The 18840-nt window shown below is 43.8% G+C and overlaps 1 protein-coding gene and 1 long non-coding RNA gene across 9 annotated transcripts in view; one reads left to right on the top strand and one right to left on the bottom strand.

Moving 5' to 3' along the window:
* LOC128346520 (uncharacterized) overlaps positions 1-12066 on the top strand; it is a 52551-nt gene extending 40485 nt beyond the window's left edge. Inside the window, exon 3 of the long non-coding RNA XR_008317014.1 lies at positions 11931-12066. This is a non-coding gene — a long non-coding RNA (uncharacterized LOC128346520). The remainder of the gene's footprint in view (positions 1-11930) is intronic.
* Positions 1-18840, bottom strand: part of RHBDL3 (rhomboid like 3) — a 199091-nt gene that overhangs the window by 118333 nt on the left and 61918 nt on the right. Inside the window, exon 1 of one of the 8 annotated variants that reach the window (XM_053299940.1) lies at positions 7355-7525. The exons of the other annotated variants lie outside the window; for them this stretch is intronic. Coding sequence (XP_053155915.1) covers positions 7355-7384 — 30 coding nt within the window. The 5' untranslated portion in view covers positions 7385-7525. Of the gene's footprint in view, positions 1-7354; positions 7526-18840 lie in introns of those variants that run through there. 8 annotated transcript variants of the gene reach the window in all.

An 18840-nucleotide genomic window follows, 5' to 3' on the forward strand; every position in this document is an offset into this window, starting at 1 on the left:
CCTGGATTCAACCTGAGCGGGATCTAAAATGAACTCAGCAGACATCCAAAGATTTGTGAGCACAGGTACATGTGCACACCTTAGTGAAAGAGAATCACCACTTTTAAAAAGGTGCCCCTTTGCTCAGTTAGCAGGCATCATAAGCTGCTGCCCTAACTATGCCTCTTCCATTGAGAGACAGTGTGGTGTAGTGGTTAGAGTGCTGGACTAGGACCAGGGAGACCAGAGTTCAAATCTCCATTCAGCCATGAGACTTTCTGGGTGACTGGGCCAGTCACTTCTCTTTCAGCCTAACCTACTTCACAGGGTTGTTGTGACAAGAAACTTAAGTATGTAGTACACCGCTCTGGACTCCTTGGAGGAAGAGCGGGATATAAAATGTAAATATAAAAATATAAATACATACATACATGCTTTTTAAAAAAACCCTCTATCCCACCTTTTAAGCTAAAAGTCTCACAAGGTGGCAAACAAAATAGATAAAACAATAAACCCAAACAACCATACCATCACTTAACCAGAAAAAGGGGCAGTAAAACACAGCAATAAAAACTGAGCAATAGAAATCTAGCAGTGACAACCAGTAAAAGCACACAATTACTAATGAAAAGCCTCAAAAAAGCCTGATTCAACAGGTCTGCCTGCAATCCTGACTGTAACACAGGCAGCTGCAATAATTGATACGCCATTTGGAACTTTCGACTATATAGCTGTCTAGAGCAAAGTAGAATGAAGCTGTCAAAGCCATACAGTCAAGAAACAGTATCTCATTCGGGGAAACATTCGATAGGGCTTTTATCATGGGAAACTCACAGTGCCTTAGCAAAGGAAGTGATAGATCAGTCCTTTAATTATTCTTTCCTATACCTGACATGCACCAAATGCACTGCTACTTTCTGGGGAGGAGGGTGGTATAACTAGAAATGTCTAAACTTGAGTCATTTGTTTTAGCACCACCCTTTAAATTTAAAATGCAAGGGTCTGTGCCATCCAAGACCCAGCTGTGCCTCTATCCAAAAAGGCACATCGCAGGTTTAATCTTTTCAGATATTTATTATTTATTTATCACATTTTTATACCACCTGATGTGTACATCTCCAGGTGGTGTACAAAATTTAACACACAATATAAAATAATAAAAACAGTTAAAATTCTACAAAATAGAAACAAAACAATCTCATAAAACAAAACAAGTTATTCAAATTGATTTCATTTAAAATCTGTGAAACTAGGTGTGTCTTGCTAACTGCTAACCGCTGCTAAATGAGCAAAGAAGCACTTTTAAAATGTGGTGATTCTCTTTATTTAGCAGGGGAAGAATAACTGGCCCTATCCATCCCCAGCACAGTACCTCCAGTTTTTGTTGCTGGTATCTTTCTTATGTTTCTTTTTAGATTGTGAGCCCTTTGGGGACAGGGAGCCATCTTATTTATTTATTATTTCTTAATGTAAACTGCTTTGGAAACATTTGAACAGCAATATATAAATTTTGTTGTTGTTTTGTCTTGAGGGTCCTCCTAAAAGCAAACAGAGAAGGAGATGCTCTCATTTCAACAGGGAGCATATTCCAAAGCCCGGAGAAGCCACAAAGAAAGCCCGAACCCGTATCACCACCAAGCGAGCCACTGGTAACTGTAACCGGATCTCTCCAGAAGATCATAATAGGCGGCAGGGTTCATGACTAATAAGATGCTCTCTTAAATACCCTGGACCCAAGCCATTAAGGGCTTTATCGTTAATAACCAGCACTTTATTTTTGCTCAGAAACATATCGGCAGCCAGTGAAGTTCTTTTTAAAATTGGTGTTATGTGGTCCCTTTGGGTTGTCTCAGAAACCAATCTGGCTGCCACATTCTTACCAGGTGTAGTTTCCAAACTACATACAAAGGCAGCCCCATGTAGAGTGCATTACAGTAGTCAAGCCTGGAGGCTACCAGCATATGCACCACTGTTTTAAGGTCCTTTACCTCCAGAAATGGCCGTAGCTGGTGAATCAGCTGAAGCTGATAAAAAGCACTCCTGACCATTGACTCAACCTGAGAAGCCAGAGTGAGTTTTGGATCCAGGAGAACTCCCAAGCTACATAACTGATCTTCCAGGGGGAGTGTAACCTCATCCAGAACAGGCATATATATATAAACCATCTCTCAGGTCCTGACCATTCACAGTCAGTACCTCAGTCTTATTTGGAGTCAACTTCAGTTTGTTATCCCTCATCCAGCCCATTACTGCCTCCAGGCAGGCATTTAGGGAAGTTATGCCAATTCCTGAGGAGGTCAACATGGAGAAATAAATCTGAGTCTCATCAGCATATTGATAACACCTGCACCAAATCTCCTGATGATCTTTCTCAGCGATTTCATGTAGATGTTAAAGAGCACTGGAGACAGTATGGAGCCTTGTGGAACTCCATACTTTAGTTCTCACTTTGCAGAGCAGCAGTCTCCAAGTCACACCATCTGGAATCTACCAGAGAGGTAGGAACGGAACCACTATAAAACAGTGCCACCCAATCTTACCTCTCTCAGGCGATCCAGAAGGATATCATGGCCAATGGTACTGAAAGCAGTGTTCCCTCTAACAGGGCTTCTCAGATGTTGTTGACTACAACTCCCACAATACTCAGCCAAAGGCCATTGCAGCTGGGGATGCTGGGAGTTATGGTAAACAACATCTGGGAATCCCTATTAGAGGGAACAATGATTGAAAGCCACTAGCTGGGTGACTCTGGGCCAGTCACTTCTCTCTCAGCCTAACCTACTTCACAGGGTTGGTGTGAGGAGAAACTCAGGTATGTAGTACACTGCTCTGGGCTCCTTGGAGGAAGAGCAGGATATAAATTGTAAAAACAAACAAACAAACAAACAAACAGGATCAACAGAGTCACACTCGCTCTGCCAGTAGCCAATTGGAGATCATCCATCAGACTGACCAAGGCAGTCTTAATCCCATAGCTCACTCAAAAGCTGGTTTGAAATGGGTTTAGATAATCTGTATCATCCAAAATTGCCTAGAGCCAAGAGGCCATTCAATTCAATCACCTTGCCCAAACATGGAAGATTAGAAATGGGTCTGTAACTCCAAGGGATCCAATGCAAGTCTAATAATATCCTCCTTAAGATAAGGAGGCATTCTGTCCTCCCTCAGAGAAGCATTTATAATATTTAACAGATCTTTTCCGATAATCCGATTACCAGATGAGATCAGCCAAGTTGGGCAAGGGTCAAGAGAACAGGTTGTAGGATGCACAGTCCGAAGCTGTTTGTCCACATCCTCAGGAGTCACAAACTGAAAGTGATCCAACATAATCCTATAAGAAGCACTGCTGAACACCTCCACAACAGACTCTGCAGTAACTGTGAAATCCAGCTGGGCCTGAATAATATATCAGAGATTTTATCCACAAAAAGCCATTACAGATGTTACAGTGAGTGACTGATGGTTCCAAGTCCAAACTCAAGGGGGAGGGGGACATACTAGCCCCCTCACGACCATAGACAACTCCACTGGATGTGAATTTGCAGAAGCAATGCAGGCAGAAAAGAACCGCGCCTTTGCCGCCCACACTGCCAGAGCACAGATCTTCAAGTGTGCTCTGTGTTGCGACCTGTCAGACTTGCACCAAGTCTTCCTCCACTTGTGCTCTAGTCGTTTACCTCACCACATTAGCTCCTGTAGTTCTTCCAAAAACCAAGGGTCTGTCTTTGAAGCAGGTTGGAGAGGATGCTTGGGAGCTATTGTACCTATTGCTCTATTCAATGTTTGCACCACAGCATAGACAGAATCACTAGCAGACCCAACTCTGAACCCTTCCAAGGCTTCTTGTAATCCCATTGGATTCAACTTAATAGGTCCTTCACCCCCGGAGAGGTGGGTTGGGGTTGCAAGTCCTACCTTAACCAGATGGTGATCCATCCATGAAAATGGGAAGATGACATGAGTCCCCAACCACACACCACCACCCTTATCAGAGCAAAAGACCAAATTGAACGTGTGACCAGCATCATGCGTCAGTCCAGAAACCAATTGGGATACGCCCATAGTTGTCATAGCTGCTGTGAACTCCTGAGCTACTCTTGACTTCCCAGTCCCAAAATGAACACTGAAGTCCTCCACCACCACCAACTTCAGCCACTCAAATGCCAACTCCACAACCAAGTCAGTCAGTTCAGTTAGGGACTCTGTTGGGCAGTGGGGTGATCAGTGCACCAACAGAAGTCCCAGTCTATCCTTGGTCCCTAGACTTAGGTACACACATTCAATATAGGCCAATTCCCTGACAGGGATCCTGGTAAGGGAAACTGTATTCTTATAGACCACAGCCATCCCACCTCCCCGCCCACATCCTCTCACTTGCTCCATCACGAAGTAACTGAGCAAGAGAAGCTGAGACCAAACCGAGCCACTAGCCTCTCCCGACCAGGTCTCCGTGATGCACACCAGATCGGTTCCTTCATCCATAATCAAGTCATGGGTGATGTCAGACTTATTTTGGACCGACCTGGCATTACAGAGTAATAAGATGAGGTTCTGTGGGTTGTTGGCACTGTTCTCACTGTTCTGGTAGGCCTGCTAGAAAGAGAAACAGCAATTAAATTTCTGAATTCCCTTCCCTTGTAATAACCCACTGACCTACCATCTCCATATCTTCGTCAATTCACCGCTACCACAGGAATAGCAATTTCCTGTGGTGTGTAGCGGCTATGCGGTGGGAAAGAGATGCAGTGCTAGAATACTAGGATGCTCTCCCTGTACTTTGTTCCTCTGGCCAAGCTAATTAATAACTTTATCACATCTGTATCCCAACCTTCCACCAAAGTACACCCCCCACCTGTTTTATCCTCACAACAACCTTATGAGGATAACCCTTTTGGCCAGAAGTCTCTTAAGTTAAGATCACACAATCTAATGACCATTTATTTAGATTTAGATCACTTATTTGTTGATTTAGTTGTATTTAAACAATCCTGGCTCCTTGTCAGCGACAAAAGAAACTATTTTTTTTTAGTTTTAGTTTAATATCTTCAATATTAAGTCATCTCTTTAAAAATACTGTGCAAGGCCATTATGGCTATTAGAAAGATACTGCCAGTTCCACATCCAAGAAAATAACACAAGAGGTCACTGGCTTGAATCAAACATTACTTATACTTTTGCATTTACTGAGGAGCTGCCCTTGGAAGAGTATTTAGAAATTTCATCTGTTTCTGCAAATGCAGCACTTACATAAATATGTGGATGATCACATCATCTCTATTTTAAAAGACCTGCAGTGGCTGCCAACCTGTTCCCTGGTTATCATCTTTAAAGTCCTTGACTTGGCTCCTAGATATCTGGACCATCTGCTCCTAATTGATCTATCTACCCTGGGGGAGGGGAGTTGCTTTCTGTGCCAATGCCAGCTGAAGCCCAGCTACCGTGCATATGGGACAGGGCCTTCTTGGCCATTGGGACAGGGCCTTCTTGGCCATTGCCCCAGACTGTGGAATGCTCTCCTTGCTGAGATCCTCGCCCTCTCCTCACTCCCAGTCTTTCAGAAGCACCTGGAGAATACCCTTTTGGTTAGTAGGGAAGGGCTGATTGACATCTACTTATATATAGCTACATTTGCCAGGTTTTTCCCCTTCTAATCCACTATCAGATTCAGATATGGTTTTATTCTCATTACTGCGGTTATTAATTTTATTTTATACTAGCTTAACCCGTGCAGAGCATCTGCATGCTAGTACTTGATTGCTCCCCTCACCTCAGAGATCTCTCTACCCTCACCTAAACTGCACTCCTGCTCCTCCTACTCCATCCCATTGCCTCCATCCCGCTCACCCCTCTTGGTTGCTCCTCCATCCTGTTGCTCCATCCCCCTCACCCCTCTTGGTCACAGCTGCAGTGTTGCTGGCACCTACTGGCCAAGCTGAAGCCCCCTATCCCCAGAAACCTCCTCACCCTCACCCAAGCCCCGCTCCTTCCTACAGGAAGAGGAGCAGCAGCAGCAGTTGACCAGGCCCTTCCTCGCTGCCACCACGACCATGGCCACTCATTCCCCTCAGGCCGCTGACAGACTCAGGACTGTCCCTCGCCCTTCCTTCTTTCGCTCTTCCCCTGTCTCTCTTTATCTCTCTCTCCCCCGCCCTTCCTGAGTTAACAGATCTTATTTATCTTGTTTCCTCATCTAATTCACACAACAGCAGCCTCCTTTCCTGAAGGGGCTCTTTCCTCCCTCATGACCCCTCTCTTTGCAGACCCCTGCCCACTATCCATTAATTATAACTATAACTATACACACATACAGCTATAATTGTGCAGATGGGTTCAAAGAACCCAAGCTTCCCAGCTTCTGAGGGCCCCCCAGCTCCACCTTTCCCTATTTTCTTCATTATCTCCCCCACTCCAAGGGGCCACTGGGGAGAGGGGTGAACATGGGCCCACACTCCCCTAGTTACACCCTACAGACAAACAGGCACCTCTCCTCTACAATCAAGAACATCTTCCGACCAGTAACAGTTGCATTCCAACGGACCTTAACCAATACAGGCTCCTCCTCCCTATCTGCATATGGAATCCTCACCGCCCAAACCATGGTGATTCTGCTTGCAAACTCTCATGAGAGCTGCCACACATGGGATTTGCCATGGGTATGCCTTAAAGAATTATATATATGTAGAAGATGGTCATTCTTATTATATTTAATATGTTGTACTCTGCCTTGAAGTTAGTTTGATGAAAAATAGTCTATAAATATAAATAAAATAAATACTGCATAGCAAAATGCTTCAACTGTCGCACCCACCATGAGACATCTAAATCAGAAACAACAAGATCATCAGGTAACAGGGCACCTCTAATATCCTGATAGACCCTCGTATGCCACAGGATACCAGGAAGCTTTCAATTTTCCATGCACTACAAAAGGTAGTATACTGTGTGCTAATGAACCACATTCTGAATGTAAATACCACCCAAGAATTCCCGCCACAAACTCCCTTTGTTTTAATTTTTAAATGGCTTTTTAATAGGTTGGTCTGAATCAAGTCATCAATTTCATTTCCAGTCTTTGCACAGTTGTCATACAAATGTGTGGTTTCTTTCAGGTATAATTGCTCATGTTTGCAGTACAATCTTCACAAGAGAGATTACAGCTAACACCTGCCACTGCCATGTTAAGAACAACTCTCATACAGCCTCAATCCCTTTTTGGAACTGGGTTGCAAAGTATACATTTCAGGAAAGTGAAATGCTTCTTCAGAGTATCTTTTCTTTTATATTTTACAAATGTGCAGCCCTACAATTTAACACTTCCCACCCCATAAACCCCATCTTTGCTACAAAGAAACAAGAAAAGATAAACCAAACTAACCTTAAATAGAAGCCTGGAGTATTTATCCATTATTGAGTTATGAATGGGGGGACTGCCAATGTCTCCAGCAGTTTCATTAAGAGAGCAAGTCAGGACTAACTGGGAGTCCCTGGAGTCCTCAGCCCTATTTAGAACACAGCCTCAAACAAACGGCTATTACCAAGTCCACACTGTGGTTTCCTATTTTAAGTTCAGTTGCGTCCCTGTTGCCTCTACCTTATTTCAGTGAACAAAATGCAACCAAGCCGCCTGAGGGTGTGGATGGCTGGAACCCCCTCCAACAATAGGGCACTAACGGTAATTTCATGCAAGGTTTCCTCTGCATTTCAATGACAATTGCCCTTAATTCCCTTGATCCCCCCACCAGGCTCTTAAGCAAAAATGTAAATATGTTAATGGCCATAACCCAACTTGAGACCAGAATCTCTCTCTTACACACCCTGCAAGGTTTTTAAATTAATTCTGCCAAAACCAACAGACACCTTTACGCAGCAGCTGAGAAAATATGGTCTAGGAACTTTGCTTTAAAAGGGAGAGTTTCTTTAAAATGAATCCTGAATCTCAAATTATTCTGCTGCTTTAATTAAAGACACATTAGCCACGGCTGAATTCACAAATAGGGTGGGTCAAAGACGCACTGCTATTAAACAATGGGCTGATATCTTGGGAAATCGCTACCACATGGCACTGCAAAGCCCTTAGATCCTTTCCTGGTTCAAGGCTCTAATCTGAATGTGGGGGACAAACAGCTCTGAGACCAATCAAAGCAATCAACACAGAGGAAATCTCTCCACCCAGCTGAAACAGGAGCAAATCCTGTCATGACTCTGCTTCTGCTAAAACGAACTGAGCATGTGCTGAATGCTCAACAGCACTTCATGCACACAATCTCAGCCACTCTTGCTTGTCTTTCTTTCCTTTATGATGGCATCAGCAGCACACTTGGTGCTTCACAGTAACTTTTACAGGTCCCCTGCCCCAAAGTGCTTTCAGTCTAAATTAATCCTTATTACAACCTGGGAAGGAAGGTCAGTGATCATCCCATTTTGCTTAGGAGGGATAGAGGCAGAGAGAAAAGTGGCTTACCTAAGGCGATCTACTGAGTTCATGCCTGAGGCAACATTTTAAACGGGGACCTCTCATCTTATGTGCTTAGCTGCTATTCTCTTTCACAAAGTAACTAGCTGCCCTGGCTCAGATATCAGACCTCCTTGGAAAATGAAACTCATACCTCACCTTTAATTTAATTTTTTTTAATTAAAAAAAAAAAAAAAGACAGCATTGGGCCTTGAATGCCTGAGCATATCCCATATTTCTGAGCCAATCTTTATTTTATTTACTACTCCACTTTCTTTCCATCGCGGACCTCAAGGCAGTCAACCCAGGCGATCTCCCAACAGACTGAGCTCTGCTTTTGAGCCAGCTATATAACAGTTCATAACCACGTTTTCTTTTTCTTTCTTTTTCCTTTTGCTATTGAGCATCAACACTGACTGATATGCCAAAGGCCTGCTAAAATGGATCCAGTTGTTAGCTGGTGTGCGAAACTTCACGTGAAAATAATTCAAGTCCTAAAACCACACAAACCAAACTCTGTTCATAAAATATTATGCAATCAACATGAAAAAGACTGCAGGAAGTCTGCAAGACCTTTTTTGTGGGGACACAATTTGGAATGTTGTGTTCAACATTTTGCTAGATGAAAGAGTTTGCTGGGAAGTAAGAGTTGATTCAGATGGGGGGTGGAATACAAAGACCAAGTATGAACACAATGTAAAACAGTTAGAAGTTAAGAGGTGTCTGACCAAGGAAACACTGGCCAACTTCTACAGCAAGGAACTGCATGTGGAACTAGCACAGTTGCACAATTGCAAGAGGATGGCTTAATTGTGCTAAAAATAGTAATTGTATAATAGTGCTATTGCGAATTTCATGGCTGAATGGGGATTTGAACCCAGTACTCGCCAATTCTAGTTCAACACTCTCACTACACCACACTGACTCTCAATTCCCATGGGTTAGGAATCCCATATTTCCCTTGTAATATTTAGTTCCCTCTGTACTGTTAATTCATAAGAATATCCAAAGTCGGCATTCCTTGTAATTGCCACATGAATTAGTTCCATGCCCTCTGTGAATCTATAAAGTTACGTGTACACACATTACACATTATGTGTACACACACACACACACACACACACACAATGTGTGCAGGATCGTAGGCTGTAGCACACTAACCTAACACTAAATGATTAGACCATTTCTTAAGAAGCCTTCCCTAGATCCCTCAATGATGGATAGTTATAGGCCGGTCTCCAATCTCACATGGTTGGGCAAAGAGATTGAAAGAGTGGTGGCTACCCAGCTCCAGGCAGTTTTGGAGGAAAATTATTATCTAGACTCATTTCAAACTGGCTTTAGAGCGGGCTAGGGGATTGAGACGGCCTTGGTTGGTCTGATAGATGACCTTTACCAGGGAGTCAAGAGAGGGAGTATGACTCTGTTGGTTCTTTTGGATCTCTCAGCGGCATTCAATACCATCAACCATGGTATCCTTCTGAATTGCTTGAGGGAGTTGGGGATAGGAGGTACTGCTTTGCAGTGGTTCCACTCCTATCTCTCAGGCAGATTCCAGACAGTGGAGCTTGGTCCTCTTTGAAGGGAGCTATTATATGGAGTCCCTCAGAGCTCCATTCTGTCACCAATGCTTTTTAACATTTTCATGAAACTGCTGGGTGAGGTCATCAGGAGATTTGGTGCAGGGTGTTATCAGTATGCTGATGACACCCAAATCTATTTCTCCGTATCATCGTCATCAGGAAATGACATTCATTCCCTAAATGCTTGCCTATGGGCAGTAATGGGATGGATGAGGGATAACATATTGAAGCTGAATCCAAGCAAGACAGAGGTGCTTGTTGTGGGGGACTGGAATTTGCGGGGTGAGTTAGATCTCCCTGTGTTGGATGGAGTTACACTCCCTGAGAAGAAACAGGTACACAGCAATCCAGGCCTCACTCTGGTATCACAGGTGGAGGCTATGGCCAGGAGAGCTTTCCACCAACTTCAGCTGATTCGACAGCTGCGTCATTGAAGAGAATGATCTCAAAACAGTGGTGCATCAGCTGGTAACCTCTAGGCTTGACGTGGGGCTGCCTTTGTATGTAGTTTGGAAACTTCAGTTAGTTCAAAATGCAGCAGCCAGACTGATCTCTGGGGTAACCCACATTATGCCTGTTCTCAAACACTTGCACTGGCTACCTATATGTTTCTGGGCCAAATACAAAGTGCTGGTTATTACCTTTAAAGCCCTGAATGGCGTGGGTCCAGTCTACTTTAGAAAGCACCTTCTTCTATATGAACCCTACCACACACTGAGGTCAACTGGAGAGGCTTGTCTCCAGTTACCACCAGTATGTCTGGTGGCAACTCGGAGCCTGGCCTTCTCTGTAGCTTCTCCTGGCCTATGGAATGCACTCCTGGCAGATATCCGCAATTTAGGCTTGTTGTTAGCCTTTAAGAGAGCCCTAAAGACTTAATTGTTTGGCCAGGCCTTTCAAGTTGTTTTTAATTGGTTATGAACTGTTTTAAAATTGTTTTATATTGTTTTAAGCAGTGTGTTTTAAATAGTGTTTGCTTTTATGTTTTTTAAGCTTGTTGTGCACCGCCCAGAGCCTTTGGATGGGGAGGTCTAGAAATGTAATAAATAAGTAAGCCCACATTTATGGTGGTGTGTGCAGAAGGTCCAGTGGTGGGGCTTCCCCAAGATTAGCTCAACATAGGCAGAGCACTTGTGTCCACTGAATGGATGTCCAGCAGTCACAATACACAAGACGATCATCTGAACTGCATCAAAGACTGCACAGAAAAATATTCATATATCCATCTGAGCCACAGTCACAGACACTTCTTCCTCCCTCGGCTTGCTCCCATACCCAGTACTTCTTTTTTCTTACTCCACTACTCCTTCCCACTCCAACAACTTTCTGTATACCCTCTGCCACCTCTGCTTCTCATCTTATTTGACACATTCATGGTGGACAGGTTGGTTATCAGCTATTTGGACCATGAGAGCCAAATGGGATCTCCATGCTCAGCGGCCCATATGCTCTGAACATGGAAAATCCATTAGGAACCACAGGATTTAGGAAGGCCTTTTAGGCTATCTAGTCCAACTCCAGTATCATCATCTAGTCCAGGCTTCCCCAACCTGTGGCCCTCCAGAAGTTGTGGAACTACAACTACCAGCACACCCAGCCACAATAAATTGTGGAAGGAATGCTGGGAGTTGTAGTTCAGCAACAGGCCGCAGGTTGGGGAAGCCTGATCTAGTCCACATCTGAACAGTTTGTCAAACAAAATATCATAGAACCCTTTATCAAATTATTTGCTGAAATCAAGATAAATTACATCCACAGCATCCCCACAATCCACTAAGCCAGTAACCCAATCAAAAAGAGAGAGATTTGTCTGTCAGGATTTATATTGACAAATCCATGTTAGTTTCTATTAATCACTGCGTTGTTATTAAGGTGCATACAGAGTGCTTACAAATCTGTTTTACTATCTTCCCTAGTACTGGAGTCAGACTGAGCAGGCTGTAGTTTTCTGAATCCTCCCTTTCCCCCATTTTGAAGATTGGAACAGCCTTTCCACTTCTCCAAGATTTCTCAAAGAGGACTCCATCTGCCGTCATGGAGGGAAGATTTAAAGGTACCCCTTTTTCTGCTCGACTTTGCCCTTGAGGGTCTGGTCAAGTGGAGACAATTGCGCATGCCATACTTTATTGTAACTTTTATAGGGACACCCGCTTAAGATTAGTGTCCCCTTTGTTGCAACATTTTCCCGGGCACTTGGATGACTTCTATTTGAAGTACTTATTGTCCAGTTCTGATGACAACCTAATCATCAAAATGGCAAGGTATTGTCATATCATTTGCACCATCCGCTCAGGTTTTCAATAATGTTCTGTTCTTTTCTTTCCTTCCCCTGTGATTCCTGTTTCATGATTGCAATGGAGGGTGCTCTGCGGTTTTCAGTCAGACCTATTTGGAGTTCACCATAACTGTTCTAATTTTAACTTTGTACTATTGTGTTATAATCTGTCCGTTTTATTATGCTGAGTCTCTTTTCTTATATGTAAGCATGTAAGTATGTATGTTTTAGCTATGCACTGGTCCATGACCGTAATAAAGGACTGTCTGTCTGTCTGTTTCAAAGAGGACAGAGGTTCTGCGAGTATATCAGCAAGTTATTTCAGTACCCCAGAATGTAATTCATCTGACCCTAATGACTTGAACTCATTAAAGATAAATAAGTGTTTACTAACCACCTCCTTTTCAATCTGGAATAGAATCTTGATCCCTCACCATTCATGCTGCTTTTCTGAGGTTGCATTCAGCTCCCTTTTGGGAAGAAGACTTGTTCTGCCCTCTCTTTTAATCCATTAACATTTCACCATCCTTACTGAGCTGTGGGTCTACCATTTCTTTTTCTTCTTTCAAATATGCTAGGAACAGCCCTTTTTGTTGCTATTAGCATCCCTTGCCAACCTCAACTCATTCTGAGCTTTTGCTTTCCTGGTGTCCCTGCAAGCCTGGGCAACTCATCTGCATTCATCCTTGATGACCTGTCTCTCCATGATTCAGCAGTCATGGCAGCACTCTCCAAGTGTAGAAGCAATAGGGGGCAACAACCTTAACCAAGTCTTGCTTGTGAGCCTCCATTGGTATCTGGAAGCCACTCTTGGAAACAGAATGCTGAACTTGATGCAGTGCTTACATTCTTAAATGCAATAATCCATTTGAAAGGAGAAGAGCAGACAGAACCACTGTGACAGGAACTTAGTATATTTTGTGTGACCTGTGCATTCTCTTCACCAAGAGAACAAAGCACAAATTGTCTGGGAGGGGGAGGAAGAAGAGGAGAAAGAGGAAGGCAAATGCCCACAGAGGCCAATCTGACAGGCTGTTCTTCATCTTTGTTCCTCCAAAAGAAATAAATAGATTTGCTTGAATTACACACTATATAAGTGTTATGTGCACTAAAACTCTCTTGCAGTAGAATGGTCCGCAGACAGCTCATCGTGATGAAGTTTCATCCGGCTGTATGTAGCACACACTTTAGATTGCTTTGACCTGATGTGAACCTGAGGGCTGGAAGCATCAACCCACTCACAAGAAGTCAGATAACATTCAAGTGCTGAGGTAATGCCCATAGTAAATCACCAGCCCAGCATGCTGGACAGCTCCAGAGCCGCAGAAGGGCATCGACTCTCAAAGGAGCTCCTGCTTGGTCTGTGGTAATTCCTCATAAGTACTGAGAAGCAGCAGCCAAAAGACAGATCTATTCATTGCAACTGGGAGATTTGAGGTTCATTTTGCACTTTCCTTGAATGTTCTTCTTTGGGAAGCTTTAGAATCCAGATATACAGCAAGTAGAAATAAAGGTCAGCAAGATAAACCGCAGCCTGAAACTGCCTCAAACCAAGTCAGACTAATGTTCATCTAAATGAGCAAAGGGACACCTTTTAAAGTGGTTGTTCTCATATATTTAGCAGGGGGGAAAGCAGCTGTCCCTATCTAACCCCAGCACCGTGTCCCTTTGGCAACCATTGCTGGTGTGTCTACCTTAATGTTTCTTTTTAGATTGGGAGCCCTGGGAAGACAGGGAAACATCATTTATTAGTCTATGTATGTACAGGAACATTTGTTGAAAAGCAGTATATAAAATATTCATAGTATTAGTTATAGCTGCAGCCCCAGGTTGTCTACATTGACCAGCGCAGGCTCTCCAGGGTTTCAGGTGGGGTCTTTCCTAGTCATACCAAAAGATGCCAGAGACTGAAGCTGGGACCTTCTGCATGAAAAGCAGGGGCTCTTTCCACTGAGCTATGACCTTTCCCCGCAATGATCAGCAGACAACCTGTGCCTTCAATAGCATCAATATGGTTTTAACTGGTGTTTTTATGATTCTGTGTCATGCACTACCTTGATTGCCTTTTGTGAAGGCGGAAAGGCAGTACAGGAAACCTTTAATAAGTACAGTTAAATATTAACTAAAAAATAAAATAAATAAAATCCATTTTCTTTATTATGGAGAGGAGAGCTGATCTTGTGGTAGCAAGTATGATTTGTCCCCTTAGCTAAGTAAGGTCTTCCCTGGTTGCATATGAATGGGAGACACATGTGAGCACTGTAAGGAATTCCCCTTAAGGGATGGAGCCACTCTGGGAAGAGCAGTAGGTTTCAAGTTCCCTCTCTGGCATCTCCAGGATAGAGCTGAGAGAGATTTCTGCCTGCAACCTTGGAGAAGTCGCTGCCAGTCTGTGTAGACAAAACTGAGCTAGGTAGACCAATGGTCTTACTCAGTATACGGTAGCTTCCTATGTTCAAGCTTTGTATCAAGGGCATCATAGTCCATGAGCCATAAATTTTAGGGAAGAGAGCTGGTCTTGTGGTAGCAAGCATGACTTGTCCCCTTAGCTAAGCAGGGTCCATCCTGGTTGCATATGAAAGGGAGACTAGAAGTGTGAGCACTGCAAGATATTCCCCTCAGGGGATGGAGCCGCTCTGGGAAGAGCAGAAGGTTTCAAGTTCCCTCCCTGGCTCTTCCAAGATAGGGCTGAGAGAGATTCCTGCCTGCAACCTTGGAGAAGCTGCTGTCAGTCTGTGAAGACAATACTGTGAAGACAATGGTCTGACTCAGTATATGGCAGCTTCCTATGTTCCACTGATTTTACTAGTTCATAGGCAACACACCAAAATGATGTGACCGATCATGTCAAACACTGCTTGGGAAACCCAACATGGCCATATGCTCCAGAAGGCATAGGTCATCCCCCAAATAAAACAGCTGCATTCTCATGCGCCAGCCAACAGCCACATTGGAAGGGGCTGAAAAAGTCAGAATCATTCAGGGCCATGTATCTAGTCACTACCCACCCCCCACCACATAGCAGAGATAAGAAACAGGACAAGACTGGAGGGGTTGTCACTGCTCAAAGATGGCTTTCCCCAGGAGGAGTCTGGCCACCACTTCCTTTAAAGGAACAGGCACCCCTTGCTCTCAAAAAACTGAAAATGTTGATTTCTCTTTTTCAAGCATCTATAAAGGCCAAGCAGCTTCTGTAGGAAAGGAGGAGGCAACCCTATTTCTTGGCTAGGGAGAAGTGACCATAATTTGTAAGGCTGATTCCTCATTAAAATGAGAGACAGGCATTTGATCGTAACCAAAATACCTACTGCCATCCACCTAGAGCATATTTCAGCAAAAATAAATGCCACATTGGCTATATTTACACTTACACAACACACACATACTCATTATACCCAATTAAAATTAAAGCCCAATCCACCTAGGGATCACTGGCAATAAAATGAGTTGTAATTTTTAAGAGTGAGGCTGTTAATAAAACCGTACTGGCAGCAAAAGAAACCTTCAGTTTGGCTGTTTGTTTTAAGCCTAAAGGACATGTTGATCAGCTCAGCCCTCCTCCTCGGCTCTGCTACTTCCTCTTCCATTATTGATGCAAGTCCATTAAAACTAATGGAAAAAAGGAACAGGATGAGGCTTGGAACAGATTTCAGCTTCCAAGTTAAAAATGGAGTTTTCATCTTCACTGGTGCTTGATACATAACGAGGTGCACTCAGTGCTTTATTTGCTAACCTCTGACCCTTGTGGCTTGCAGCATAAAAAAGAAACTCTGCAGCCCAGATCTACATTGGTGTGTGCAGAAATCACCCACCTCGGAGCAGACTTGCAATGTAATTAAAATAAGGATTAAGATGCCGCATTTGAACTGTTCAAAGCACTTTGCATACATTATCTCAACAATCCTTACAACAGCACTATAAGGCAGGCCAGGATTATACAGAGACTGAAAAAGAATATGACTTGTATAAGACCACCGTGTGTGCGTTTGTAGATGAGGTGACATTGGAATGGGAGACTTTCCAGGTAGCACCAAGCCACCCCATGCCGGGTCTCACGATCAGTGAGACCCGGTTTTGGAGGGTGCGCAGGGAGTCTAAGCCCACTCTCCCCGCACACGAGCAGGGAGGGAGCCCGGGCAACCGGATTGGCCACCCACACGATTTCCGGCTCTGTGACGGAGCCGGTGGGGGCTGGGGAGCTCGGGGGCCCAAGGTGGTAAAGGTAAAGGGGGCCCAAGGTGGTAAAGGAGACAGGCACTCTGTGTCTACCATGTTTTCTAAAATAATTGCACAGCTTTGCTAATATGTTTTCTTTTGTTCCCTGCCCTACATGTACATTCCAATCAAACACTAGAGGCTGACTTTGCTAACCAATGGTTTGATACTACCAAAGAGAGATTGCCAAACTGCTTCTTTGACTTAACAGGCTTCTTTATAACCTGTGATATTTAAGTTCTAACCCAGTTGGTCTGCAGGAGCTTCTTCCATCACTACCTTGAGACTGAAACAAGTTGACAGGGTCCCCCCCACCCTTTTAACCTCCAGATGCCCTATTTTATTTATTTTTTACATTCCCACATTATTTTTACTATTCCCACATTATGTGCAATGCACAATCTGTGTGCAGTGTATGCAGACAGTAATTCACACACAATATTGAGTGCACATGCAGTAGCACCCTGCATTTGAGAGGGCCTGTACACAAGTTCGCTTTTAAAACAAATGCATATACAGTCATGCACACAACAAATGCATGCATGTGTACACATGTGCAACATAACGTCTCAATAGGGCTTGAGAGTTACACAAAACTGATACACTGATTGCATGACAGAAGCATGTGTATCTATTTTAAAACTATACATAGGAGCTGCACGGGGCCCTGATTTGAATGGGAACTGCAGAGCAGAGCAAGCTCTAACTCTGTGCCCCTGCCATGGGTCTGATCCAGACTGGAGCCCCACATGGTTGCTATATGCCTCAGGAGTAAAGTTCTCAGTGGTGTCAGAACAGTGCAGCTGCCTCCTGGGGCAAAGAGAAGCTGCTGCACATTCCACACTGGTCTGGAAGAGAAGGGAACCTCCAGTGGATGGAGCTAAAGGAGCAAGGATAGAAGTGTGCCATTCTGTGAGGTGTTGCAGATGAACAGATCAGCAGGTGGGAAACATGAAGAACAGAGAAGGGCCTAATCACAGCCTGCATTTCTAAAAGGAAGTGAGCCTTGCAAGAGGGGTCAGCTAAGTGGGAAGCTGCTAAGGTGGAGAGGTAACCATGGCAAGCCTTGATAGGAAACAAGAGGAGGGACTGGACGTCAGGTACCAACAGATGTAGGACCTTCTTTTTTAGCCATCTTGTGGTTTTTATAGCATCCCCTCTGAGGAAGGCCCTCGCTTCCATCGGGAAGTGCTCCTGCTCTCTTCCCCCAGTGGCGAAACAGAAGTTTCCCTCAGAAGAGCTTTCTCCTAAATAAGAGGCCAAACATACCAAGCAAGGAGAAGCCACTGCCAGCAACACTTCCCTTCACAATTAAAAAAAAAAAAAAAAAGTCACTTGAACCATTGGGCCTGCCTCAAAATGCATTTGAACAGCTCTTGAAGGGGAATGGGATTCCAGTCCCGTCAATCCCTTACAAAAGGCTGCTCAGAAACAAATATTCCTTATCATCTAAAGGGGCAGCTGCAGAAATTAATTCACAGGTTCTCTCTGCAACAATAAGCTTTTGTTTTGTAAACCAACTCTGAAGAGGCAAAATTTTATTTATTTATTTTAAATCCTGCCTGTGCCAGTCGATTTCCCGCTTTTGTTACTTCGCTATATTGATATGGAAAATGGCCCTAGTGAAGGTTTAGAACGGAACAACTAGCACTTCTGACACCTGCCTTTAAGAAAAATAAGCTGCCTCTCATCTTTGGGTTCCTGCCTTTCTGCCTCTCTCCCTCCCAATGCCACTGAAGTGTTCATTTTGCACACAGATTGAAGTGGACAGCTTCTCTGTCCAAAGAAAGAGTCCTTTGATCAAATACACAACATGTAAATCCCACTGACAGCTGCATATATTTACACCTTCCAGCCACTTAACACACATTACAATAAAATATGATGTACAAAACAAACAATCACTCCTTGGCAAAAAGCAGGGGGGAAACAAACATAATATTTTAAGACCATGTGGGGTTGTTTGAAAGTTATTCCACCACATGTCTTTTTTCTGTTTCTAGGCAAGCTCTCAAAAACGAATTCTGCACATTTTCAGCATAGTTCAGTTTGAACAGAGGGAAAACAGAAAAGGTCTATTGGCTAGCACCCGTACTATTACCAATGCATCTCTCTTCCAATCCCCACAGCTGTCTGGCGATTCTTTTCTTAGGGATGGACATTTGTGCACATAAATGCTGTTTTAAAGTAGTTTTTAAAAAGGTGGACGGTCTGCCTGAACTATGAGGGAAGGGAAAAGACTGGTGGCTGAACCACCTTTCAACTAGCTGCTATGATTCTGTGCAAGGAAAGTGGCAAAGCCACCACAAGTAAAGTACTTGCTGTGATCATCGATA

Source organism: Hemicordylus capensis, chromosome 2 (genome assembly GCF_027244095.1).
Source record: "Hemicordylus capensis ecotype Gifberg chromosome 2, rHemCap1.1.pri, whole genome shotgun sequence".
Classification (NCBI taxonomy): Eukaryota; Metazoa; Chordata; class Lepidosauria; order Squamata; family Cordylidae; genus Hemicordylus; species Hemicordylus capensis.